Source organism: Anguilla rostrata, chromosome 17 (genome assembly GCF_018555375.3).
Source record: "Anguilla rostrata isolate EN2019 chromosome 17, ASM1855537v3, whole genome shotgun sequence".
NCBI classification, from domain to species: Eukaryota; Metazoa; Chordata; class Actinopteri; order Anguilliformes; family Anguillidae; genus Anguilla; species Anguilla rostrata.
The window spans coordinates 11,723,298-11,750,709 of NC_057949.1; the positions used below are offsets into that span (position 1 = coordinate 11,723,298).

The 27,412-nt window shown below is 48.6% G+C and overlaps 1 protein-coding gene across 1 annotated transcript; it reads right to left on the reverse strand.

Annotated features, from left to right (window-relative positions):
- Positions 1–27,064, reverse strand: LOC135244067 (xylosyltransferase 1-like). Its single transcript, XM_064316264.1, has 11 exons — positions 26,362–27,064; positions 17,416–17,902; positions 16,292–16,464; positions 15,244–15,446; positions 13,111–13,191; positions 12,001–12,013; positions 11,660–11,836; positions 8,977–9,242; positions 7,006–7,201; positions 6,546–6,879; positions 1–3,975 (listed from the first exon to the last, which is right to left on the reverse strand). The coding sequence occupies exons 1-11, from the start codon at positions 26,635–26,637 to the stop codon at positions 3,653–3,655; spliced, it is 2,529 nt and encodes an 842-aa protein (XP_064172334.1). The 5' UTR covers positions 26,638–27,064; the 3' UTR covers positions 1–3,652.
- Positions 27,065–27,412: the final 348 nt, after the last annotated feature.

Below are 27,412 nucleotides of genomic sequence, written 5' to 3' on the forward strand. Positions count from 1 at the left end.
CCATGTTGATATATTTTTTAAATGTCATTCAGGCACGAGGTATTCCTGTGATAAAAGCAATATTGAGTGCTGTGCTTCATGTAATACAACTTTAAGGTTTTTCAGTAAAAGCAGGACACAGTTCTAAATGTACATTTTTTAATTTAAAAATACAACAGTCACACACAAAAAAGAATAGATCTCAAAAAGCGTACACTGCTTTGTTCACAGACAGACAGAACTAAGTTGTGCTCGTGAGGGAACACATTAAGGCACAGACCTGCCCTTTGAAAGGCGGGATTCGGAGAGCCTGGCGACGGTCGCCCGGCAACGCATTCCAGCAGAGAGCAGCGCTCCATCACCACAAACCCCTGAAAAGATCTGCAGACGATCATTCAAACCGGGGACCGCACCTCAGCCCCTGCCTGTCGCTGTTTCGCCATTGTTACAGACTCAGGTTTCACTGGCCCTTCGTAATTTGCTTTCACTGCTGTAATCTGACATTAATGGTGATTCAGGAAATAATTATCTGACTCGTTATAAATCAAATAGCAGCTGACAGTGGGGGGGTGGGGGGGGGGGGGTGGAGGCTAAGAGCAGCTCATGATTATTCACGCAGGTGCAGCTTCCTCACGCACCTGTTCCTAACGCACCTGTCAACAACACACCTGCCGTTCATTGTTCCAGCAATTAGCAACCCAGTGTTTCCAGTCCTACCTCCATTCCACTTTACTTATAATTTAATATTTACAATGTTTAAAAAAAACATTCATTACAAAATACTCATGTACATGTTATTTGTAACAAAATAGTTATTTCACTTACAAAACATGTCAAAATATGCAGCCAGTATTACAAAACATATCAATTAGACCCTATTTCATGTTTTTTTTAATTTACACATACCATACATTTTACAGAATTTGCACTAGCTGACACGAAAATGGCAACAGCTGATATGGTTTGCATTATATATCATATCTGTGTATATATTCAATATATATTACATTTTGGAATCTGCTTCTATATATGACTTCTGAAAAACACAGTGAAGCATTTTACACTGTTTCGTTTAAATAAACATAATACATGAACAAAAGGTGTGTTACACCTACAGAGAGAACACAGACAGATCAATGGACTGGGCTAAATATAAATATTATTCATTATATTCAAATGTAGAGTTGTCCACCGCACGCAAGAAGCATAAATGAATTACTCTTCTGTCGGTTCACCTTCATTATGATGTACAAAAGAAAGAGAGAACAACATGTTTAGCCAAAATGGCATCAGGTTCACTTTATATGCATCAGCCAAACTAATGGAGCTTCAGCAAGATGCTTTGTTTGCTCTTTTTTTGTACATTATAATAAAGATCAAAAAAAGAATAACTCATTTCTGCTTCTTCTTGCGTGCGGTGGACAACTCTACATCGGATTATCAGATCTGCTTTCCTGCCATCACCAGCACCTCTGGGGAAACAGCAAATAGCTGTGCTCAGATTGTCACACATCTGATCTCTATAATGAATTCTGCTATATAATCAGGTGCGTAGCAGTGTGGTATGATGGTTAAGGAATTGGGCCTATACTGTAACTCTTGAGGTCGCAAGTTCAATTCTCAGGTATTCCTTCAGTGTACCCAGCCGCATGATTGGATACTATGGAAGGTATAAATCACTCTGGATAAGTGCATCTACCAAAGGCCTAAAAAATGTGTGCAGGCTCATAAATATGCAGGTCTCCTCTGTGCTGCATGTAAAGTCAGTTTAGATGAAAGCTTCCTCGGCATGTGACAAGTGTTCCCATACTCTTCCCCTCTCCCAAAGGGCCAATGTGACAGTCTACAGATTGGTTGCTATGGAAACATATACACATGTATTCTGCCGACACAAAAATGACACAAGGGTATTACTCCATACTGAAAATGCTTCTTTGTCTACGGCAAAGTGATTCTATGTGATTCTATAGCAAAGTGATTGCATGATTCTACACCCAGCCAGAGGTTCCAGCTCTGTGTGGCAGGCCTGAGTGCTCCTGAAAGGGAGCTAGCCCACTCTGATGCCTTTATAAATGGCATGGGTTTAACAGCACTGCTCTTAAACTCTGCTGGTTTTCGTCATTTCCTTTCGATCAGCGGTCAATTTAGGCTTTGAGAACAAGGTGTGCAGACTCTTTAGCCAATCAAAGACTCAAATTAAGCACTTAAGTGCAGGAAACACATCGAAAACCAGCAGACACAGCAGCTCTCGAGGAACTGACTATGAGATCCGTGGTCTAGACAAATTAGTCTCCACAGAACACAGGTGAGAAACAGTTCAGGATGTCTGCCACAGGGGGTGATGGGAGGTGAAGTCCAGATCTAGGTTAAATGGACTCATTACTCCCCAGTTGTGGACCATGCTGGACACAGCTGTGGACACTGGCCACGCCTTCCAGCTGGAGTGACAACTGCCACCCACCTGTGGGTTCCCTACTCATTTCCTTTTTAGCCAAAGCCAATAATAAAAATATATTTATTATTTAAAGTATTTAAGGATTTAGAGTGTTATTGTTGCTGAAGGACATCAGAGCTGGTTGGTTGGTGCTGTAATGAAAGGTACAGGTCTGGGGTGATGGCCTTTGTAAATAAAGGCAGCTCGTTCACACATATAAAAGATTCACCAGCTGCAAAAGCAGCATGCATCCTTTAGTCATTGACTAAAATATCTACAGATTTATAATCTTATAATAAATAAATAACTTCCACCAAATAGCTTTAACTTCCAACCTATGACTCTCTGTATACTGTTCATAAGAAAGACTCAAGGATTTGTTCGTTTCAGCTCACTTCATATTTGGAGCAGATTGCGCTCAGCGTAGCTAAAAATCAAAACTGTAACTTGTCATCCCCAACCTTTACTTTATCTATACCGCTGAAGGTCTCCATTTGTTTCAGGAACAAACAATGGGAGGATTAGAAACACTTTCATCATTTCATCTCACAGAAAACCCAGAATCCTTTGCGCCACTTCTCCTTCTCTAACCAAATAACAATTTTGCAAGTCTTCCTTAAATAATTCTTCTTTATCACTGAAACACGTTTTATAAAAGAATGGGTATTTCTGCAGTGAAACTGTGTTCCCAATGCATAGAGCACCTGTTGAAAGGTGGGGCTGGTAACAGCATGTTAGAGATTTGGGGTGAGATTAAAGAAGCCGTAGGGTACGGACCCCGTACCCCTGTACCCCAGTCCCCCTGTCCTACACCTGCCACAAAACGCTCCGGTCCTGCTGCTCACACAGTTTAGTGGAATGATGCCCAGAAATGCTGGCTCTCTATCAGGCTGCTGATCAAGGATTGACTGAGCATGCCTGGAGCAAACCAGACAAGCCAGCAGGTATTCCAGTACAGACAGGAAGTCCAGCGCAGACAGGAAGTCCAGCAGAGACAGGAAGTCCAGCGCAGACAGGAAGTCCAGCAGAGACAGGAAGTCCAGCAGACACAGGGCTACCTGGGTCTTACTGTAGTTCTTTGAAACAGGTTTGCTTACGTTAAAGAAGAAAGGGAAAATATTTGGAGCCTTTCTTCATTTTCCTTTGAGGTGGTGACGGAAGGTTGAATAAATTATTGTATAAATTACTGTACTATAACAGCAACGGGGTCGCAGCGGGCGGTCCAGGCCAGCGGAGATGCTACCTGATTCGGCCCTGTGCCGTGGGCGGGCCCAGCTGGGACTTGGGGTCGGGGCTGAGGGAGCTCCAGGGGGTTTCTTTGCAGTGCGGCAGCGCGGGGCAGGCGCTGGTCCCCGCGGCACACACCCCTGACCCCGCCCACATCTCTCCCACCAGGCCGTCCACCCAGGCCTCCAGCTCGGCCCCCGTCAGCCGGGCGTTGCGCTCGGCCTCCTCCACCTGGGCCAGGTGCACCGGGATCTTCAGGAGGGGGTTGAGGCCGTGGAAGCTCTGTTCCATGTAGCTGTTCTTAGCCGGGCCGCTGTGCAGTCTCACCGAATCCTCTGCAACACCCAAAACAAGCTTTACACAAACCGTCATTCACAGAACATAAATACACAAACCGTCATTCACAGAACATAAATACACAAACCGTCATTCACAGAACATAAATACACAATTTATTCACAGAATAATACAAAACATCACGACAAATCATACACTATGCAAAACACGCAACATAAACAACATAACATTACACAAACAATCACTACATAACACCAACACATGGCACAAACACTCACTACACAACATCAAACATTAGACAGCCACATATACTACATAAACAAAAGATCACACATTCACACAACGTTCATGTGTTAACATCTCATAAACAATCCTTACACAATATTAGCACAGCATAACAAACACAAAGAACAATTAAACAACATGAACACAACACTTCACGAAAAAAAATTTACATTACATAATACATACAAGATAGCACATTACATTATAATTGGCTACAGTTTTGGCAATAATGTTGCAGCTAAAATGTGGGAGTATGCAGAGAAACTCAGAGAGAGACCAACCAGTGCCCCCCAGCACCGGCAGAGGCTGAAATGAGCGTGTGGAGAGCTCTCGCATGCGAGCGGAGAGTGTTCCACAGGCAGAGGTCATGCGAGCATGCGGACAGGCCCCACGGCCAGTGCTGGAGTCAGCACGTAGGCCATTTTCTACATGCAAAAATGATTTTCTGCTTGACTAGTGATGTATTAATATAACACAGCATTATGCAGTAAGTACGAATATTCATCACGTAAGATCACATGATTTCAGAGAAGAGGGACCGGCTGATCTGACCTGTCCCTGACACGCAGTGGCCAGAACCGAGTGTCAGGGGCGGAGCCATGTGTGTGGCGAGATTTAATAATTAATAATTAATAATAATTTTATTTATTTACATAGCACCGCTCCAGGCCAAATGTTACAAAGTGCTTCACGGATCCTTAAAAACAATTACCATAAACACATTAGGACACACAAACAAATTTTAAAAAACGACATAATGATGTCTATATAAAAAGTTTTTAAGCGCAGTTTAAAACAGTTCACGCACAGTGCTTACGGATCTAGTGTCCGAAGGGGGACAGAGAAACGAGGGAGAGGAGATGGAGGGAAGGTGAGAGTGAGAGTGGGGCCTGCAGAGGAATCCACACCTTTACCCTCGTGCCCTGAGCATGCTCCCAGCATGCTCTCTGCCCCGCCCGCTCAGCCTGTGAGCGCAGGAGCGACGGAGAGCCGCGACACCAGCTGAGGAGCTCAGCCGTAACGAAAACAACGAATCAAACATCCTTTCGCTGGATGAGTCACCCAGACCCCCTGCCTACTGTTAATTTCACCAACGACGGCTGCTATCAAAGCGAACTTAAAATACCAACGAGCGCCTGGATAACGCACCACACGCCGAGAAATGTCGCATTACCATCCTCATGAAATTCATGAGCGTGAAAACATTTCACCGCCGATGTAATTAAACAGCAGGCCGAGGGCGCAGAATGTTCCGGAAGCGCCGTCTGCGGTCGGAACAGTAGCTGTCTGTGACGTGGCGGTTGCAGGCGGGGAGATTTATTGAGGGGGCCGTTTTGTGGTGGCCACAGACATTTGACACTGATCCCTGTAATTGTACCCGAGCCTCGTTGGGGGGGAGGGGGGGACCCAGCCTACAGGAACAGAAGCTTGCGCGTGCGTTTGCTAATGCAGAGGAAGCCGCCCGCGGCGCGAAAGCGATGGCCTTGTCAAAGCGGTTTAGTAACTTCAGGATCGTTAGCTTCGTGTTTAATTTGATACTTTTTTTGTTTTTTACTGCAGTCGAGCTGGCTTGTGAAACAACCCACAGCTGCCGGCGGATCAAGAGCTTACCGCCTCCCCCCACCCCACCCCACTATCTGAGGAATCTCCAACATTGCTGTTGCGTTACCGCTCTGTTACCTGCAGGGGGCGCTGCAACTAAATGCAAGCGTTCTGCTGACCCATGAGCTATTTTAGACCCTACAGGCCTTACATTGCTAAAGGAGTACGCACAAATGTGTGAATGGCTTCGCCTGCAGGGAGGCCGGCACTGGCTGTAGGCGGGCACCATGTATAGTTTATTGTGCAGCATGTGTAGTTTGGCGTGTAGCATATAGTGTGTTTAGTTTGGGTTGTGGTGTGTAATGTGCTTTAACATGGAGAATACGTATATTGACATGTAGAATCTGTAGTGTGCATGCTTTTGTAGGTGGAGTGTACTTTGGTACACAGAATGTGTAGCTAGTGTGGACTGCTGTGTAAAGTGTGTATTGTGAGTGCTTTGGTATGTAGTGTGTAGTTTGCGTACATTGGCGTGTAAAGTTTTTATTGTGTGTACTTTGGTACACAGAATGTGTAGTTTATGTATTGTGTGTACTGTAGTATGTAGTTAGTGTGGACTGCTGTGTAAAGTGTGTATTGTGAGTGCTTTGGTATGTAGTGTGTAGTTTGTGTAGATTACTGTGTAAAGTGCATATTGCATATACTTTGGTGCACAGAATGTGTAGTTTGTGTAGATTGGTGCACAGTGTACATTGTGTGCAGACTGCCGCGCGCGGCTCACCCTGTCGCAGCGGCTCGCGCTGGCTGTAGGCGAGCGGCGTGACGAGGAAGCGCGTCTCGGCCACCTGGCTCCAGTGGTAGAGCGTGCGCACGGTCCAGACGCCCGGCCGCAGCGGCAGCTTCAGCGGCGGCCGGTAATGCGTGAACTCGGCGTTGCCCTCGATCAGGATGTCGTAGGTGGCCGCGATCACGTTGGTGGGGTCGACCCACACCACCGTCATGGTGACGTTGGACCCTTTGCCCCACCTCTGCATGGCCACCGGCTCGTCCATCGGGCCCAGCAGGCTCCCGAAGTTCCGGAAGATCCGCTCCTTACCGTCCCAGTCCGTCCCAATCTGAGGCAGAGCGGGGAGAGGGGAAGCCCACACCAATGGGGATTCAGATAAATATTTTGTGGGAGGACATTCATAAACATCTGAGACGTTACTTATGCAGGGCAGTAGTGGCAGGTGCTGAATCACCTCAGAAAATTCCAGCCGGCTGAATCTGTTGGGCGGGTCAGCCAGCCTGAAGGCGGTTTTGGGTGCGGCCCACGTCTCCAGCGTCTCCTGCTGGCCGGTTGCCAGATTGGTGGCATGGTGTTTCACCAGGTAACCCTGGAATACGTCTGACAGGAAGTACAGATGCACCGCCACGGGCTGGCCAATGGGAATGTACCTGCAGGAGGCAAACGGAGAGAAACCATTAGTTTATATGCAGGGCACTGTGAGATATTAGAGTTCAGACTGGCTTGAAGTGATGGCGATTTAGAAAAGAGTGGAAATGATGTGCATACAGGAACAGTGAGGCAGGGCAAACACCAGAGTTGTGTAAAGCCTCTCATATCCATGAGGCTCTTCAACAGTAACCTATCACAGGAACAGTGACCACTGCAATGCTAATTTAAAGTGCCCTAATCACTCTGCTAGTACAGGAACCGTGAGCACTGCCATCCCAATGCACACTGTTTATCACCCAACTGACCAGCAGAGACGTAAATGAGACTTGATGAAACACTCCCATCCAGTCTAAAAACCAGTTAAACACGTATAAACCAGTATGCCCTACAGAAGCAATGGTGGGATGCCATCGCCTAGTAGCGTCAGTCATTTCTACCTGATAACAAATCCTTCCAATAGCACTCATTTTCAATAAATCTTTTGTCCAATCAAACAATGTCCCCAGATTTTATGTTCTCACTGATCCAAATTTGGTGCCATTTAGATGAATCTGCTTGCTGGCCATCTGTGAGCAGACTGTACATAGGAATGTTACCGCATCTCCGTGAGTCAGCCCGTTTCACCCACCATTACATTCATTTCTGCTTCATTATTCAGAGGAGGCTCACATGCTAACAGAGCCAGCTGCCAATACACACGCAAGCTCAGACAAACCAACACGTATGCACAGACACACGCACACGCACACAGACACGCGTACACATGCACACACGCACACTCTCATACACACACTCTCATACACACACACACACACACACACACACAAGCAGACACACATTTCCCGCCCTGTATGGACCGGCCCACAGTGTGTTGGCTGGCTGCAGGCCCCAGCAAGTTTGCATGGAGGACAGACAGATGTACAGACAGACGCTGAGGTCAGGCACCATTAGACCATTCAGGCCATCACCTAACAGCAAATATTTACCCTCCCACGCCCAGCATTACTCTGGGGAAGCATACAGAGTCACCATTCACCCCCAACCCCCTCCTAAAAGTAACGGTCTACGAAACACACATACGTGCCTGTTCCCCCTACGCTCTCAAAACACACAGAAAACATCCCCACCCCTATACCTGCCCCTCCACAAATAATTACACAGCCTCTCTCTTCAGTGCTCAATAGTAGAAGCTGAAGTAACAGGGTTGCTGTGGTTTGGGTGTGCTGGTTTGGCCAATATGACTCAATCTAGACTTTCCTGTGCCTTCTGCCCAGCAATCCCTGGTCACTCAGGTACCTGTGCCTGACTGCAGGTATATAACCTGAGTGGGAGCGCTACATCAGTATGTAGGCAGACCAGGGGCACACAACTCCGCTCCTGGAGGGCTTATCGGCTTCGTGGATTTTGCTGGTTTTTGTTCCAAGCAGTTACCTAAGTTTTGGTTGTCTGACAGCTCTGTAAACTCTGTGGTTTGGTAGTTCACTCCTGGGGTCCTGTGATCATTCCACAGTAAAATCTGTAGGATACACTTGCAGTCTGGAGCTGAACCTAGTGCTTATACAATATATCTCAGGTCAAGATATGATCGAGCTAGTTAAATAATTAAGAGCAGAAGTCGGCACAAAATCCCGAAACGGATTGTGCGCCTCTGGCATAGATTAGGTGAAGCCGGGTTGGGTGCTGAAGACCTGAGTGAACGCACTCAAGCCGAATGTAAACAGCGCCACAGGATGCCTTCGGTGGAAGGAACACGGTGACACACAGGGTCACTGACCTGCAGCTGCTGGCGTTGGGGTCGGGGGCGGGCATGCTGGCTGCGTGGGACAGGCCCAGCCGGGCGAAGGCGTGGTAGTGGGTGAGCCGGGTGTCCGTCAGGCTGAGCACGCCGTCCGGCTCGTCGTACACGTTCTCCCAGTACGCCGACAAGCCCGGCGTGTCCGCCGGCAGGCCCCCAAACAGGAAACCGTCCAGCTGGTTTATCACCTCCTGACTGATCGCCGCCTCGAACTTCCTGCCAAAAAACGTGGGCCGGGCAGCTTGCTGAAGGGGGGGGGGGAGGGGGTTTGGGGAGAGAATTTAAAAATTCTATTCATTTTTCTTTTTCAAAATTTTAATTTTTCCTATTTTTCTAAAAGGAAGAGGAGGGAGATACTTGGCAGTAATAAACATCTGTTTTATGGCCGAAAAATCCTCCAGAAATATGAAATAACCCGGATCCTTTGAAAGACACAGAGGGCAACTGAAAGAAAGCGATGCGGGGGTGGGGTGAAATGGTGGTGTGTTTAGGGAGAGGAGGGAGGTCAGTCTGTAGATGTGATAAAGAGATCTTTACTCCCTTTATATGCAACACTGCTTTGAGTCCCACCCTACAGTTGTGCCAACCCGGATACATAGCAGGGCAAGCATTTAGGCTCAGTCATGGCTCTCTCTCACTGTCTCTCTCTCACACACAACCTTGTCCCTCTCTCTCTCCTCCTCCTCTGTCTCTACTTGTCCTTCTCATTACATTGTCTCTCTCACCCGCCTACGCTCTGTTTCCCCCTCCTCTACGCCTCTCTCTCTCTGGGTACCTGGCATCAGTAAGCAGGCTGAAATAAGAGAGGGTGTTATCTGTGGTCGCCGAGCCGATTCATCCAGGGCTAGACAAGCTTCCTTCTCAAAATGAGCTCCATAAACATAAATAGCTGGCGGTGAACCAGCCGGAGATCAAAAATGCTCAAAACAACAGAGGATTAATGTCAGTTCCTGTGATTAGGCTCTTCAAAAAGCCTGCGGAAAAGTACAGGGCAGACGCAGAGAGAGAATCAAAAGCTGAGCTTTCTCACCTCATCCCCTATTTGTTTGTGTGTGTGTGTGTGTGTGTGTGTGTGTGTGTGTGAGTGTGTGTGTTTTTATGTGTGTGTGAGTGTGTGCGGAAAGTGGGGGGTAGGTAAGGATAAGGCAGTTTCTGTCCTGCGTGTTTTTCAGTACAGCCGCAAGTCAGCAAGCAGCAGCTGAACAGAGCGTCTGTTAGCCTCCGTCAGCCGGTACACAAACAGCACCCCTCTTATGCGGCCGGGGCGGGACGGGCATTTAGCATAATTTAGCGGGGTTATTTTACGGGAACAGCGTTCCACGGGTCCCTGACGTGAAGGACAACACAGACCTGTGCAGCCGCCGCCCAGCAGAAGCACAGCGTCCTCGTGCGCTTTCGCTCACAGACGCGCTCTTTCAGGGCGGGGGAAACGGCCCACAGTGATCCCTTGTGCCAAACGCACGCCCTCGCGCGCGCTGAGGTTCCCTCTGTAACGACCGAGCGCCAGGGAAAGCCCCCGGCTGGGCGCTACAGGCCGAGCGGACCCCCGCGGCGCCAAAGAGCCGCCGGTCGCCGTCGGCGACGCCCGATCCGTCAAATTCCCCAAAAAGACATTTTTAGAACGTAGGCTGCGTTTATGAGTTCAGGTTACTAACGAAATCCAAAAAGGTCTGATGCGACGCTAACGTCAGGACAGAACCTCACAGATCTCGTGGGTGATTTCCGAACATGAAAGCAGTTTTTGAGGAAAGCAGGACTTACAGTAAGGGATGAAACATGAACCCTGTGTAGACATATATTTATTTGCACCGGACATATAATGACAGCCCTGTGCATATGGCATATTCACCCGCGAGGTCTACGAGGGAACGCTAAGCCTGCTTTTTATATTTCTTGATGTCATTTTTCTATGCTTCTAATGCTGGCCGAGCGCTTCAATGCCGTGCGCAGAAGCCTATTCTGGGGATGACTGCTGCATTGACAGCTGGAATGAACCACTGGGTATGCGACGAGCCAGGCCAGCGAAATAATTGGGAATGACGCCAACCACCACCCCCCCCTCCCCCATCCCCAAATCGTCGGGATCCCGTTTTAGGGCATCCGGTTTTGGGATCGGGTGCGTTCGTTATAGCGATGAGTCACGTGGGCGTGTTTGACCACTTATGACTGGAGGCAGGCAAGAGACCATCCGTAATGACGCGCTGCGAACACAAAAGCAACGCAAACGCAACGCAACGCAAACGCATCACAAAACAGACGCAAAGCTAATGCAAACGCGAACACGGTTCAACCTCATTTCACCTCTGTCTGCCCGCGACTGGAATCACGAATAGTAGATCCCGATCTGTTGGATTAACATTTTATTGGCTCTACATTTGGTAAATGGTAAATGGACTGCATTTATATAGCGCTTTTATCCAAAGCGCTTTACAATCGATGCCTCTCATTCGCCAGAGCAGTTAGGGGTTAGTTCTTTCAACCTCTGTCAGCCCAGGCGGTGGAACCGCAATCGACTACCAGACATCGGTCTTTTATTGTGCCCTATTCATTTCAATCTGCATTAGCAAACATGGCCTTTCTGCGAAGCTGACCAAAGCTCCAGACCGAACCGCGCCCTGGCGGGGGGGGGGGCAGGCGACGCGCGGGGGCCCCGGCAGCTCACCTGGAATCGGGGGAAGTCGGGCGGTTTGAAGTCGTTGGGCGAGCAGCCGCACCAGTCCACGATGTGCTTGTACTGGCACTTGCAGCCCAGCTTGCGGTTCCAGTTGGTGATGCGCAGGTTGTTGTCCACAGCCTTCTCACAGAGAGGACTGTTCCCCAGCACCGTGTGGAAGAACGACTGAGAGAGGGAGGCGGGGGAGGAGAGGGAGAGGGAGGGAGGGAGGAGGAGAGGGAGAGGCAGGGAGGGAGGGATGGACAGAGGAGGAGAGGGAGAGAACCTGTGACCTTCAGGTTACAAGACCAGTTCCTTACCCATTATGCTACACTGCTGCCCGATTATACTCCACGCTGTATTCTGCACCGAAATTTTAAACAGCTTTAGCAGAGAGCACAGCGCCCCCTGTCTGCTGTTCCTCTCCCTACTGCTTCTACTTTTGAACCAGTGACCTGGTTCTGCGCCGTGACCTGATTCTGGGACATCAGGCAGTTTCGGTTCTGGTTCTGGGACATGAGGCAGTTTCGGTTCTGGTTCTGGGACACGAGGCAGTTTCAGTTCTGGTTCTGAACCGGTCCAGTTTGGTCTGACCTCGGGCATCAGCAGAGTTTCGGTGTACGTTCATGGGTGAGCAGTTCGTCCTGGTGGGACCCCATAGTCAGTCTGGTCTGGGACCATAGAGCCCGTCTTGGCTGACGCCTCCGGTCGGGTCACCCGGCCGACAGCAGGTGTCAGCGTAGAAACGTTCCACTGTTGGTAACCATCGTCACGTGCGGATCACACCACACCACATCGCACACACAACACGACATGCGGCCAACAGCAAACGCACACACACGCCCCGCTCACGCCACACGCACACACCGAACCGCCGGTCACCCAGACGCCACATGTGGGTGTCACACTCCAGGACAAGCACGACCACGCACACTGCTACGAGACTAAACACTGCACGTCACACACACACACGCACACACACAACACAACACACAACACAGCAACACACAAATGGAGGACTTTCAGTCTCAGCATATGAGGTGAGCTGAATGTTACGCTGTATCCAATAGGCCTCATACAGGGAGTGGGATGGGCTACGATGGAAAGGGATTGGGTGGGGTGTGATGGGGTGGGGTGGATTGGGGTGGATTGGGGTGTGGATTGGGGTGTGGTGGGGTGCGGTGGGATGGCGGTGGGTTGGGGTGTGATGGGGTGTGGTGGGATGGGGTAGCATGGGGTGGGGTTGGGTGGGGTAGGGTGTGGTAGAATGAGGTGGGGTTGGGTAGGGTGTGTAGGCAGGGTAGGATGGGTTGGAGTGAGGTGGGGCATGGTGGGGTAGGATGAGGTTGTGTGGGCAGTGGGGGGTGGGATGGGGTTGTGTGGGCAGGGGGGGTGTGTAGGTGTGGTGTGGTGAGGTGGGGTGGGGAGGGCTGGAACGGGGTGCAGGGGCGGGTGCTCACCGGGCATTGTCCCGGCCGTGAGACTTAATGAAGTTCATGCCCTGGTGCCGAGACAGGAAGGACACCAGCTGCTCATTGGTCCTGAGAGAGAGAGAGACAGAGACCAGAGCGTCAGTCTGAGGAAGCACAGAATACACACAGACACACACACACGCATATACACACACAAGTGCACATAAGCATAGCAGACACACACACACACACACACACGCCGTGCAGGAATAAAATAGGTCTTCATCTCCATTACATAAACTCATTAGGAGATAAGAGCGAGGCTGAAAGAGAGGAACATCCATCGCCCTCAGCCCGTTTTTAATAATCCCCTTTGTGTGCCTTTACGGTGGTTAGCTATATGCTATATGAGTTCAGCTTGCCCCCCCCTACTCCCGCCCCCCCCCCCAAGCCCACACAATCCTCACATTCTCCCTTAATCCAAGATGTTCCCATACAGCTTCCGTTCCTCACCTCATAGCTGCATATTTACTGGGCCCTTTCCACTGCACCACACGGCTCGGCACCGGCACTGCAGTCACGCAGGAACCTACAGGCCGCATGCTGGTGATAATAACACTGGTGATGGTGCAAAATATCATCACGTTGTCTGGTACCGCTGCCACACAGGAAGCTGCACGCTGTCACCCGCAGTCACCGTGGCGACAAACCCACATGTTAAACTGCAGGCACCTTGGCGACGGCGGTGAAATGCTGACTATCCAAAGAGTGCGTGAACATCGGTTGTCGTGGAAGCCCACTTCCTGTCACGCTTCCTGTCTGAGTGTAAAACTGTTTTCACAATGCTCAGGCCCGCAGTCCTGCGCACGCTGGAGAGAGCATCCACACTGCACTCTTCCCTCTGCCTCTCTCACTCTGTCTCCCTTCCTCTCCTCCACTATCCCCCCATCGCTCTCTGTTCACTAGAGCCACCCCATCTCTTTAGGACTTCTCCCTTTCTCTCCTCCTCTATTCACCCTTCTCTCATTCCTCCCCCCAACACGTCTCAGACACAAATGACATTGATAAGAGCCACAAACCAGTAGTGAACTTCCTGCTGTACAGAGAAGCACACACACATACACGTACTCCACACCCTCCACACACAAATGTGTGTCTGCACCACATGCACACACTCGCACACGCACGCTCACACATTTACATACACAGACACAAACCTGCATCACCACAGAAAGCCAAACTCACCAAAACGCTGAAATTTTTGGTGATGGGTAAAATAAAAATGGACCGTATTTTATTCCATATTTTGTCCCTGGGCCTGCGTTGCTGCTTTTCTAAAAGACACTAGGCTACTTTCATCAGAGATTAAATTACACTAAATTATTGTTACAAACGCAACACACACCTGAGACAGACTGCCACCAATTACACACCGGCGGCTATGGAGCACAACAAACCTAGCCTAGGATATCTATGTACTATGTCAAAGGACCCTACCAATGCATATTTGCCTGGCTTTGCTCACCTAAAGTAGTGCATGTGGAAATAAGTATGTGAACTATGAACCTAAATTTGGAGGGTGACACTGTGGAGAAGGTGAGCCAACCTGCCCCTGGTACCACAGGGATCAGTTCCTGCAGGGACGCCCACTCAGCCACACAAGCTCCAAAAAACGGTTTGTTGGAGAAAAGCCACTTAAATCTAGCTGAAAGGAAATGGCAGAGGCAACTGATTTCCCTTTGCAGCGTCTCACATGCGCTCAGGTCATCCCTGCTTCACCTGCTGTGTGACTCCTGATCTCACGTCTTTTATCTCTTCCCCAGAAGGGAAGTTTTGTCCCCTCCCCCACCGGAGGATGAGATGTGAAATTTTGCTGTGATAGTGTAAAAAAAAGGTATTCCCACAGTATCAGCACTAAAACTGTTCCTTCAATCACCTCCTCTGCTTGTCCAGGTTCTTATCTGTTTGGTTAGTCCGTGTCAGGGCCTCACCTGACTGGGTAGTTTAATGCTCTGAGGTCTCATCTGATTGAGCAGACTGGTTAGTCTGTATCAGGGTGTCATCTGATTGGTTAGTCTGCATCAAGGTCTCACCTGATTGGTTAGTCTGTATCAGGGTCTCACCTTATTGGTTAGTCTGTATCAGGTCTCACCTGATTGGTTAGTCTGTATCAGGTCTCACCTGATTGGGTAGTCGGCAGCGCTGAGGTTTATGAAGAAGTCCCAGCTCCAGTCGGTCATGGCCAACAGGTCGCCCATGCTGCGCAGGTACATGGTGAGCAGGCTGGCCCCGCCCCAGATGGTGGCCATGCGCCAGGGTGTCACACGCACGTTAGGGTACAGACTCGCCAGCGCCACCATCTGTCTGTGCAGGTAGTCAGAGCGCTACAGGGGAGCGAGGGACAGGGGGAGGGAGGGATGAGAGGGCGGCGTCATGATCCAGATCCCCAGAGAATGAAAGTTCAAGTTCAAAGGTGGTAAAAGCTGCATGCTCCCTGTAGTCGGGTGTAAAAGGTGCCATTTACTGAACAAACAGCTCTGTCATCTTCCACAGACGCCACATGCCTGTGGGAGTGTAATTAAAGGAGTGTGTGTGGGTGTGTGTGTGGGGGGGGGGGGGTGTGAGTGCACACATCTATTCAAGACAAAATCCATTCATACTACCATTTAAAGATTCTCCAGGCAGCAAGAGAAGACTCTCTTATGTGACTGGCTGTCTGACCTCACTTTCCTAGCAGATTGGTTGGCTGACCTCACTCTGAGTTTGGACCGATGCGTTAAGGAGGAAGAGTGCACCTTGTCTATGTGTATGTAGAAGTGGGTAGAGCCAGGGGTAGATCTGTCTACATGTATATAGTAGAAGTGGGCGGCGTCAAAGGTAGATTACCTTGTCCACATGTATATAGTAGAAGTGGGAGGAGTCAGAGGTAGATTACCTTGTCCACATGTATATAGTAGAAGTGGGAGGAGTCAGAGGTAGATTACCTTGTCCACATGTATATAGTAGAAGTGGGAGGAGACAGAGGTAGATTACCTTGTCCACATGTATATAGTAGAAGTGGGAGGAGTCAGAGGTAGATTACCTTGTCCACATGTATATAGTAGAAGTGGGAGGAGTCAGAGGTAGATTACCTTGTCCACGTGTATATAGTAGAAGTGGGAGGAGTCAGAGGTAGATTACCTTGTCCACGTGTATATAGTAGAAGTGGGAGGAGTCAGAGGTAGATTACCTTGTCCACGTGTATATAGTAGAAGTGGGAGGAGTGGTAAATGGCTTTGAAGAGGCGCTGGACCTGCCGAGCGGCTCGCCCATGGACCACCAGCACAAAGGCGATGCGGACGGGTGTGGCCGGGGGGCTCTCTGCAGAATCCTCCCCCCACTGGATATTCGCATTGGCCTTCCCTGGGAACAGACAGGGAAACATCACACTGGGGCAGGGATTAAATATAAAATGCTCATGCTATTTATTACTTTTCTACATTAGGTTTTATATGTGTGATGAAATGTGAAAATAAAACTCAAAAAATGCTGACAGGACTTTTCCGTAATAGCTCCACCCTGTCCTCTGTGGGGGACGGCCTCAGCTTCCAACCCCTGAAAACACCCCAGGGCCCACGTTCCCCAGGCCAACAGCGATCACAAACCAAGCAGGCCACAGTTGGAGGAAGCGAGGGCTCCAGTGGAACCGTTTGTGGCTCGCTAAATATGTGTGTGTATAAATACACGCGCGAGCACGTATTTACGCACTTATCTAAATGGCCACCCGAGCGCCTGCACGGCCATGAAAAGGTTTCCAATGAGGTGCAAATCAAACCGTGTCACTGGCAAGGAGGGTAATTTCATTTTAAAAGGCCAACTTCGCCCCAAGAGTTACACTTTTATGTTCTGACCATCTCCCCTCAGGCACAGTTTCCAGGCAGCCTAGCTCCTGTTCTGATTTTGAAACCGTGTGTTTTTCAGTAATGATATGATCTGGGAAAGTGAGTCGGGGAAGATATATTAAAATACATGAAGAGCTGCAATTTGCATTCTATTTTAAAAATATGCGTCGTTGGTTGCAAGACGGGGTCTTGCGCCATGAGTGAATGATCCACCCGTGCATTGCAACGGCAACAATGGATCCATTCAATTTTACAGCAGACAAAGAGTAATCCATTATTTATCTTCCTCACTGCCTCATTTTCCCAGAATGCAATACCTGATTTTAGCATTGCCACTGTATGCATTCCACAGCTCAGCAGCATCTTAATGTGGTTTCACCAGAGCTGAAGTGTAAGAGCGAAGTGTTACAGAGAGGTTATAAACTGTGCGCGTGAAAGAGGAAGCTTCCCCCAAACGCAGCGGCAGTCTCACCCTCCAGGGGGCAGTAGCGGGCGACTCTCTCGGGCATCAGCGTGCGGTCCTTGTGCTGGCAGTACGTGTGGGCGATGTGCTGCCGGCACTCGCTGGTCCTGGCGCGGGAGAGCGCGGAGATCGCCTCCTTACCGCTGATCTCGCACCGCGGCGGCTGCTCGTACGGCGGCGCGGGGGCGGCGGTGGGCTGGGGGCGGGGCCTCCGGGGCTGCTGGGGGCGCAGCGGGGTCAGCTCCGCCCCGCGGTGGGTGCGGTTTAGCCTCGTCGTGTGCGCCTTGGCGCGGCCGTACTGGATGACCTCGTTGGAGCTCTTGCTCAGGATTGGCGGGTTCTCCGGGACCCCGCCCCTGGGCGTGGCCCTGGGGGGCTGAGAGCGCGCCCCAAAGTTGCTGTTGTCGATGGCGTCGAAGTCTTTGGGCACGGAGTTCTCGTTGTTGTTGCTGTCGGTGCGCGGTTTCTCCCTCGAGCGCTGGGACTGGAAGCTGTCCTTCAGAGAGAGAGGAAACAAGCCCCTGTCAGAGAGTCTGCTTGGCCTCACACTTCAGTTCAGTTCAATTTCATTTGCATAGTGCTTTTTACAAACGGCTCAAAGCAGCTTTACAGATATTCAGACTTGAACACCTTACAGAGCAACATAACGGCTAATGACTGTGTCTGTGAGTATGTGTGTGTATGTGAAGGTGGGAGTGTGTGTGTGTGTGTGTGTGTGTGTGTAGGTGAGTGTGTGTGTGTGTGTGTGTATGAAAGTATGTGTGTGTGTGTATGTGAGTGTGGGAGTGTGTGTGTGTGTGTGTGTGTAGGTGAGTGTGTGTGTGTGAGAAAGTATGCGTGTGTGTGTGTGTGTGTATGTGAGTGCGTGTATGAAAGTATATGTGTGTGTGTGTGGTGGGGAGCGCATGTGCATGTGTATGTGTCTCTCTTCCATAAAATTGCTTGTCGGCAAGAAGGAGCAGCCCCCTGGGGACACCGTGACTCTGCGTTGTTTGGTGTGTTGGTGGAGGATGTGTAGATGAGCGCTGGTTTGCAGGGAGTTGTGATGGGTCTGTGAGATGCAGGTTTCCACATGCGCTGCGTGATAGCAGCGAGAGCCCTTTAACTTGGGTGCCATGGTTACAGCAACCTGGACTCTGCCAGCCCTTGGGAGGGCACTGCTAGTGGGCACGTAATGCTAGACACACACACACACACATGCACACACACGCACGCACGCTCACACGCACATACGCACACACGCACACAGTGAGCGTGACCTTTAACTGAATGCAGTCTCATATGACTCTGAATATGGGTATAAGATTATATGCCCCAATCCACTGCGCTGACTGGCCAATTAAACTCAAGAGCACAGATACACTCCCCTTCCCAACCTGCGTGATAGCATTGCCCTGGCTTTCACCCGCACACCCGTTCTCTCACACCCCAAATATACACCAGGAGAAAGAAAGAGGGGGCTTTGGAGAGAGATAAAGAGGAACAGAGTAAACAGCAGTCCATTGCTGAAACACTGACCATTCTTCCTGCTGCAGCACAGACCCTTTCCTCAGACTGTTCTCTCACCACTACAGTTCCAGGGGTCTGGGTTTTATTTATTTATTTTCGTATTTATTTTTTAATTTTTTTAATTTGATGTCCAACGTGGGGCAGGTCCAATTCCCAACCTAATTTGGAAAATCCAATTATCAGCAACCTCAGCCCGGTTCATGTGTGAACCCCAGTGCCGATTCGGAAGACTGAAGACACCTGCGGTTCTCCTCCGAAGCACGCGTGTTTCGCCAGCTGCTCCTTTTCACACCGTGGGCCACAGCCAAGCTCACACAGTAGAGCCAGAGGAAGACCTTTCATACACGGCTTTGACATGCAGTGCAAGGGAGCCCGGTCAACCAGTGGGGGTCAGTGGAGAGCAACGAAACACACACCCCAAAACGACTGAACCCTCCCATAGCCTGGGCGATGCAATCACCAACTGTGCAACACCATATGGAACTGCCAGCCACAGTCAACAGAGGTTTAGCATTTTAAAATGTGCTTTGCGCAGAACAACAGTGTAATGATTCCTTACTGTGTGTGGTTACAGTAACATGTGTTGAAGGCAGGGAGGAGGTTCAAAACCTGTATTTCAGACCTTTAACGGGGTCCAGATAATATCGCAGGCCTGTGATTGGACACACAGCTATTACCCCAGCCTGTGATTGGTGACCCAGCTTTGACCCCAGTCTGTGACTGGAAACCCAGCTCTGACCCCAGTCTCCCATGCCCGCTGCAGTTTCAGCTCTGTGATTGGCTGCCTGGAGTGAGGTTATTTGTGTTTGACATTTCTGACTGGCCCGAGGACAGGAAATGGGGTCCGCTCTCCCTGTGCTACATTTGCTACAGGCATGCTCTCTCTCACCGCCCCAACACACACACACACACACACACACACACACACACACACACACACACACACACACACACACACACACATACACATACACACACACACACACACAGAACTCTACGAGCTTTAAGAGGAGCCCCACAGATGCTTGCACAGTGTGATTGAAAGACCAAGCCCACCGCACACGTCCCAGTGTGTTTACACTTACATTCAGTTACATTCAGAAATACGAATACACTCCAGTGTTTACACATGAGCTTTACGCCAGCACACACAGTAAGGTAGGGCATAGGCACGCGTGTGTGACTCCCCAGCAGGGCGAAGGCAATAAACTGATGCACACAGTGTGTGTAAAGCATGTGTAAACAGGAAATGCACACACACCATCTCTCGTACCCAATCTCTTTCACACCTACACACTCGACGCTCAAACACTACCCACACACTCTCTCTGCCCATCTCACACACTCCAGCACACATGCACAAGCTCGACACAGGGTCAAAGGTCAAATACTAGCCCTGCTCCCCTCAGAGTTATATAAACACCCTGAGCTTTGGTCTGGCATCATGGAAAGGATCCCAAAGCAGACTGTGCACTGCATGCTGGGAGTGATCCTTCCTCCCACACCACAGAGAAAAAGATCAATAGGAGCCTTTCCGTTATACAACAACCCCCGGGCTCAGGCTCAGACCCAGACCAGCACAAACATCCACACACCCATACGCTCTCTCTTACAGCGCCGTGAAAAAATAATTTGCCCCCTTCCTGATTTCCTCTATTATTGCATATTTGTCACACTGAACGGTTTCAGATCTTTAGACAAAATGTAATATTAGACAACGGGAAACTGAGTGAACACAAACACATTTTTTAATTATTACTTCATTTATTTCATGAAAAAAGAAATCAAACACCCATATCACCAACATGAAAAAGTAACCTAGTAACTCAACCAATTAAACAAATTTAATTGATAATTATATTCAGCTGATTGAACACAGTCAGGCTTGACTGGAGCCAGTCCTGTTGAATTTAAACCTCACTCATATTGAACCATACCATCAGAGTGAAGTAGTCACCAGTGCCACAAAGTTTCTACAAGTGCCCTATGCCACGAGCAAAGGAAATTTCAGAAGAGATTAGAAAAAATATTGTTGAAATATATTAGTCTCAAATGGGTTACAAAGCCATTTCTAAGGCCCTGGGACTCCAACAAACCATATTGAGAGCCATTATCTCCAAATGGAGAACACTTGGAACAGCGGTAAATCTTCCCAGGAGTGGTCGGCCTGCCAAAATTTCTCCAAGGACACAACGAAGATACAAAAAGATCCAAGAATAACAACCATCGAACTACAAACCTCTCTAGCCTCAGCTAAGGTCAGCTGTTCATAACTCCACAATAAGAAAGAGACTGGGCAAAAATGGGATTCATTGGGAGAGTAGCAAGGTGTCAACCACTGCTAACCAAGAGAAACACAAATGTGAGAAACATCTCACATTTGCAAAAAAAGCACCTGGATGATCTCCAAGCCTTTTGGGATAATATACTATGAACAGATGAGTCAAAAGTGCAACTTATATGGATGTCACAGTTCTGTTTTGTGTTTACTCAGGTTGCCTTTGTCTAATATTACATTTTCTCTAAATATCTGAAACCATTCAGTGAGACAAACATGCAATAATAGAGGAAATCGGGAAGGGGACAAATACTTTTTCACAGCACTGTACGCACCCATCCACTCACTCAAACACACATGCTCACACACCCATATAAACACTGAAACACACAAGCGATCACTCATACACACCTATGTACTCACTCATACATACACACGCTCATGCATATACACATGCTTACACACACACCCATGCACTCACTCATACACACAAAAACATGCTCACTCATACAAACACATGCTCACAAACACGCTCATGCACACACTCATACACACACACAAAACACACTCATACAATCACTCATACACACACGCTTGCTCATACTCACCCATACATTCACTCACATGCACACACACACACTCTCATACACTTCCACACACACAAACACACACACACACACACAACCATGCTCCTCCCAATATCCCTCACCAAGACCATGCCCCTCACAAAATAAGCAAACACACCTCACATCTGACACAAAATCAACAGACTGCACACAGCCTGCAGTGACTCAGCAGGGTAGCGCATCAGTCAGAGAGACAAAGAGAGATACAGAGAGGAGGAGAGAGGAGGAGAAAGGGAGAGTGAGGGGGAGAGAGAGAGAGAAAGAGAGAGGGAGGGAGAGAAAGAGAGAGAGAGAGAGAAAGAGAGAGGGAGGGAGAGAGAAAGAGAGTGAGAGAGCGAGAGAAAGAGAGAGAGGGAGAGAGGGGGAGAGAGAAAGAGATGGAGAGAGAGGGAGAGAGAGATGGATGGAAGGGGCAGAGGGCATGAAAAGAGGAATGCTGGCAGTATGTTCACATACATGTATCAGTCACGGCAGCAGAGCGAGAGCATAGAGAGGGAGAGACTATACATCTACACATCAGCAGGGGGCACCGCCCAGCACGTGTGAAATGACCTCGGGTACAAAACATACTCTACAAATGTATGTGTAAAACTGCAAACATGAAGGTGGCAGCCATGTGTATGGACCTCATCCTGACATGCGGATGGGTCTTCCTCACACAGACACACGCTACTGGCTCAGAGGGGGGGACGAGGGGCTGAAATGGGGGGGGGGGGGAGGTTACGCTCCAGATACGTACTGCATTCCCAGCCCTCTGCCTGCAGCGATGACAGGATGCACGACAGGGGGGAAGGGGGACGGGGGGGACGGGGGGGACGGTCCTACGAGGTTCCAGTACAGATGGGCGACCTATGTTGTGAGAACCACACAGTGGGCGGGGATGCAATGACCAGTCAATCACATACTCTTTTGAACCAACGGAAGGGATTCGCTCACCACAGACTTGCAACAACTGGCTCAGATCAGTGAATCACCAATATCATACATTAACTCAGCCCGTTCAGGTGTCATGAGGCCTTGCTCTCCCATCAGCAGGTTCTAGAGCCCACGAGACCCCACCCTGCACTTCACACAGGCACATGCGTCAGACGTTCAGATGGCGTGTAGTGCTCCATTAGACGCTAGCCTGACAGCATGCTACGAACTGAAGAACCTGAAACCACAAACTATCGACACCAGGACCAGTGGTCGCGCTAGCCCACGGAATGCTGCGTCTTTGGAACGCAGGACATTTCAAAATCGGTGTTTTACACTAATTCACTTGTGCTCTGATACTATTCATCGAAACTATTTTGCCATAACATGCCAACTTACAGTAATAGCACAATAAATGTAGGTCATTCATCATTTTATTATGACACCTTAAGCTGGAAGAAAAAGTGGGATTAGCAGGATAAAATAAGCGGAAAATTCTTTTTTGGCGTTCTGATCGAAGCAAAGTTTTGCCACACAGGCTAATAATATTTCAAAACCCTAAGAGCGATTTCTGTTCTAATTTACTCATGTTGAACAAGCCAGCTAGAGCGTGACAACACAAATGTCAGAGACTGAAAGACGATTAGCTCAAATAATCAGGAGTAATAATTTTGTTGTGGTTCAGATCTGGGTCATCGCCTATTACAATCTTTAAAAAAGACTTCAGAATATTGGCATTTATAGAACACGGTGTATTTTTCGCCTGCATGTTGGCCCTTTTTGCTGTATAAAAACACAGAATTCTGCACTAACACAACCACTGAGAAGTACAGCACTTTTAAAGATGGATTCATCAAACCTGATTTATTTTGAATTAAATACCGGTATACATCTTTCATGATCACGGTTTTCACATGAACACCTCTACCAGGTCCCATGGAAGGCTAAAAGTGTACATAAGCACATACTGTTTGAAGTTCAGAGCCAAGTTATGTCACACAGGTTTGAATCTGGGCCCAATTTTCCAACATCAGAAAAAGCAACTTGTGCTGACATGCTGAGGTTAAACTTCAAAGACATTTCTCCTTTAAACTTTTGGGTCATGTGGCAGTTAAGCTACAGTTTATACAGCCCGGCTTCAGTTCCCTCACTGTGCGCATTTGTCTTATCAGTAAACACCTCCACCTTTCAGCACCCTCCATATGTTCTTTTCCACACTCATAACCTGACTCATTCTCTCTTCTAAAGAAACCAGCCACTTCAGAGCGGTCAGTCTCAGCCCAGGCAGCAGGGGGGGCTCCAGAGTTCATTTCTGGCATTTCCTTTAATTACCTAATTGCATCAACCATTGGACCATATGGAATGCAGATGAGCATGAAGCTGTTCTGAGCATAACCAATCAGAGAAACTTCAGGAAGCAGGTAGCCACACCCAGAGGAACTTAGTAATGTGTTCATGTATTTGTGCTGTTTTGCAGATGCCATCATTACACAGGCTGACATGGTCAAGATTCCCCATTACGCAGTTCGGTTTTTGCCAGAACTCAAGCCCCACCCAGATTATCAAACCTGCAACCTTCAATTACAAACAAATCTTTAACCAGTGTCCCACACCATGCCACACCATACAACACCATAATGCACCACTGCTACTTTCTACATTAGGTCTTGGACTCCTGGGATTCTCAGTACTGTAGAGAGAAAGAAATGGAGTGATAGGAAGGTGAGAAATGGAAGAAGTGAGATGGGAGTAGAGATAAATGTGGAGAGCTATAGAGGGAGAGAGAGAGTGACAGAGGGAAGAGAAGGAGAGATATAATAGCAGTGTGTAGTGCTGTGTGAGTGTGTGCACTCAAGGGCCCCTGTTCACACCCACACACATCAGTCATAGCAGCAGATAGAGGGAAAGAGGGGGAAAGGAAAGAAAGGAGAGAGAAAGAGGCAGAGAGGGGAGCAAGAGAGCAAAAGATGGGGAGAGAGGGGGGATAACCACATAGCTGCAGGGTCGTTTTGATACGTTGTCACCCCTGTTCACCATGGCAACGACCCACAAAGACAGCAAATTTGTGGAGGCAGATGAGGAAGCAGAGCAGCTTGCGCGAGGACATCCAGCACGAGCATGAGAATGCTCTAACCATAGCGCGTACAACACAGACAATCACCTTCAGCTAACGCAGTTCACTGTACAGTACACCATTAACAGATGTAATAATTCGACAACGTGAATGTGTCATATGTAACGTCATGTCGGCTATATCAAGCCTAATTCTACCTGAACTTAAAGCAGAGCCAATGCCCAAAGCCGAGGCGCGTGAGGATTTCCAAATCGGTAGATCTACCACGCACTGCTCATAGCCAGTGGCGTCCTGCTCGCTGAAACTTAGTAGGGCCGGGTAGCCCCCACCCCCGGTGCGCAATCGCATGTGCCCCCTCATTGGTTGTTGGAACCATCCACATTTTGTTTGTTTCAGTAAGTGCCAAAATATTGGGTGTTAATGTTGGCTGGTCTGACTTCAGCCAACCACAGCACCGTTCACCACGTCAAAACATTAATATTTATTAATACTGAGGAAAGTAATTTTTTTCATGTTTTTACGTTGCTATTGTTTTGAGTTTACCTCAAAGTAGCCTAACGTGAAGTGACATGACGGCGTTAAATCAACTTTGATAGAGTAGCCTACATTTGATACCACGTGGACGCATAGAAAACTTTTAGAATTAAATATTTGTTATTGTAGTCTAACATTTTTTGTTGTACCAAAAATTATTTAGCGTGTTCTCCCTTAGTCTCTTATTAAAGCCGCAACGGTTTAAATTGCAGGACTGATAACCGGTGATATTTCAGAGCGCAGAGCAGTTTCTAAAGTGTAAACATTTCATAAACATACACCTGTAAGAAGAATATTCTTCTCTAAATGGAAATTGAGCCGTTTTCACCAAAAATCGTCACCTACACGTTTAATTTGTACTGTGCCTTCAATTTAAAAGTAGCTAAGACCGCACGCAAGCCTACTGTCATAAAACCATGCAGGCTTGGCTACTTAAGCCAAACATACATGACATGTCATTTCTGCATTCTTGACTTTCGTGGACCATTTCTTCAGTCCTGGCAGATGTTTTCAAAGCCCCAGGCTGAAATAAAAGCGCAGCCATTCGTGTTCGTATCATATGCTTATAGTATACAAAGTTCACTAGCGCATACCATCCAAGACAAATCAAACGCACAGAATGATGTATAGTAATACAGAAACGTGCTTCCCGCGATGTCATCGGGAAAACGAGTCCGTGATGCTTGAACTTACTGCAGGACGGTATCATATACAACTACGGCATCGTTAATCCTCAGACGCGCAGTTAAGTGAGAAACTGTTACATGTATGCCGAACCGAACGCACACGGAGTTTTGTTGGTGAGATAAGACAGGGGGGCGCGCTCCCATCGATCAGTCGAATCACCGAAGCCTATAGCTTGGATCCAATATGGTATAAATTATCTAAACACGAGCATGAAAATAACTCAGTGGAAACAACAACTAATGTACGTCTTTACCTGTAGCCCCTGTATTGGTGTGATAAAGAAGCCCGTAAACCGAAGAGCATAGATGACAGCTATAGCCTACAAATCTTACCGACTGCTGTTTCTGTTTAAACGCCCCCTTTCCAAGCGGAGGCTGGTGATGCTGCCTCCGCTGCCCACTTTTCGGGTACCCGGTGTCTGCTTTGTGGAACCCGACCCTGTCTCTCTTTTCTCTGGCGTTTGAGCCGACGCTCCCTCTCTCCTCCCCCGTGTCCAAGCTGCTGAAGTTCCACACGATGAGCGTCTGCACAAGTAAGACCGTGAGTGCTGCTATCAAGGTGGACCGTGAGCGGCGGGCCAGCTTGCGGCCGCAAGGACCGCCGACCATCTTTCACGCTACAGCTACTGTGTCACTGCCGAGCGGTTTCAGCGGCTCTGCTTGCATTAAGAGCGTGTCGTTGGGAAGGGGTGGCTGCAGAGAGCAGGCACAAGCGAGAGCGCATCGAGAGGCTAGAGTAGGGAACAGCGCCCCCTTCTGGTGATAGACTGCGAATGACAGCCTTGAACTGCGATATCAAAGTTCTAGGATAGACGCAATAGACCAGAGGTGATGCATCCAATTTCGCGTTTTCAGGCGCACTGAGAAAGTATTGTTCCAATCAGTGTTGGGATATAAAAATCACGAGAGCCAGATGCCGTGCCTTCTTTCAGCCATATTGGTGGCATATAACAAGTGGAGTCATCAGGATTTAGTGGCATAAAACAGCCACCACCCAAAATAAAATGCTCTGACAAATAAGGTTCTCTCGCTAACAATGTTACAATGTGCTCCATATCCTTAACTGCATCCTTTTCAAGAAGAGGTTTCTGTCTCACGAGTCCCTAGTCTGCGCTGTGTCTGTAAACCCACACCGAGCCCCTCCTCGGCCGCATGCCGACCTTGAAAGTGAGGCTTGGGTCATAAATGACCGTGTTTTCTTTCCTCGTTACGTTTCCTTTCCATTGCAATGTTTAAGCGTGCACCCGGTTTCCGCTGCTGCTACTCTCCACTAGTCCGACTGCTTCAGTGCGAGTCAGTCTGACACCAGTATGGCAATAAAAACATAATGTACAATAATGACATAAGTCCCAGCAGGCATAAACATTTTCAAGTCCAAAACTAA

Coding starts and splice junctions, on each gene's coding strand:
- LOC135244067 (XM_064316264.1), bottom strand. CDS start 26,637: ATGGTCGGCGGTCCTTGCGGCCGCAAGCTGGCCCGCCGCTCACGGTCC. Junction 17,903..26,361: donor TTAAACAGAAACAGCAGTCG/GTAAGATTTGTA, acceptor CTCTCTCTGAAG/GACAGCTTCCAGTCCCAGCG. Junction 13,192..15,243: donor GCTGCCGACTACCCAATCAG/GTGAGACCTGAT, acceptor TCTCTCTCTCAG/GACCAATGAGCAGCTGGTGT.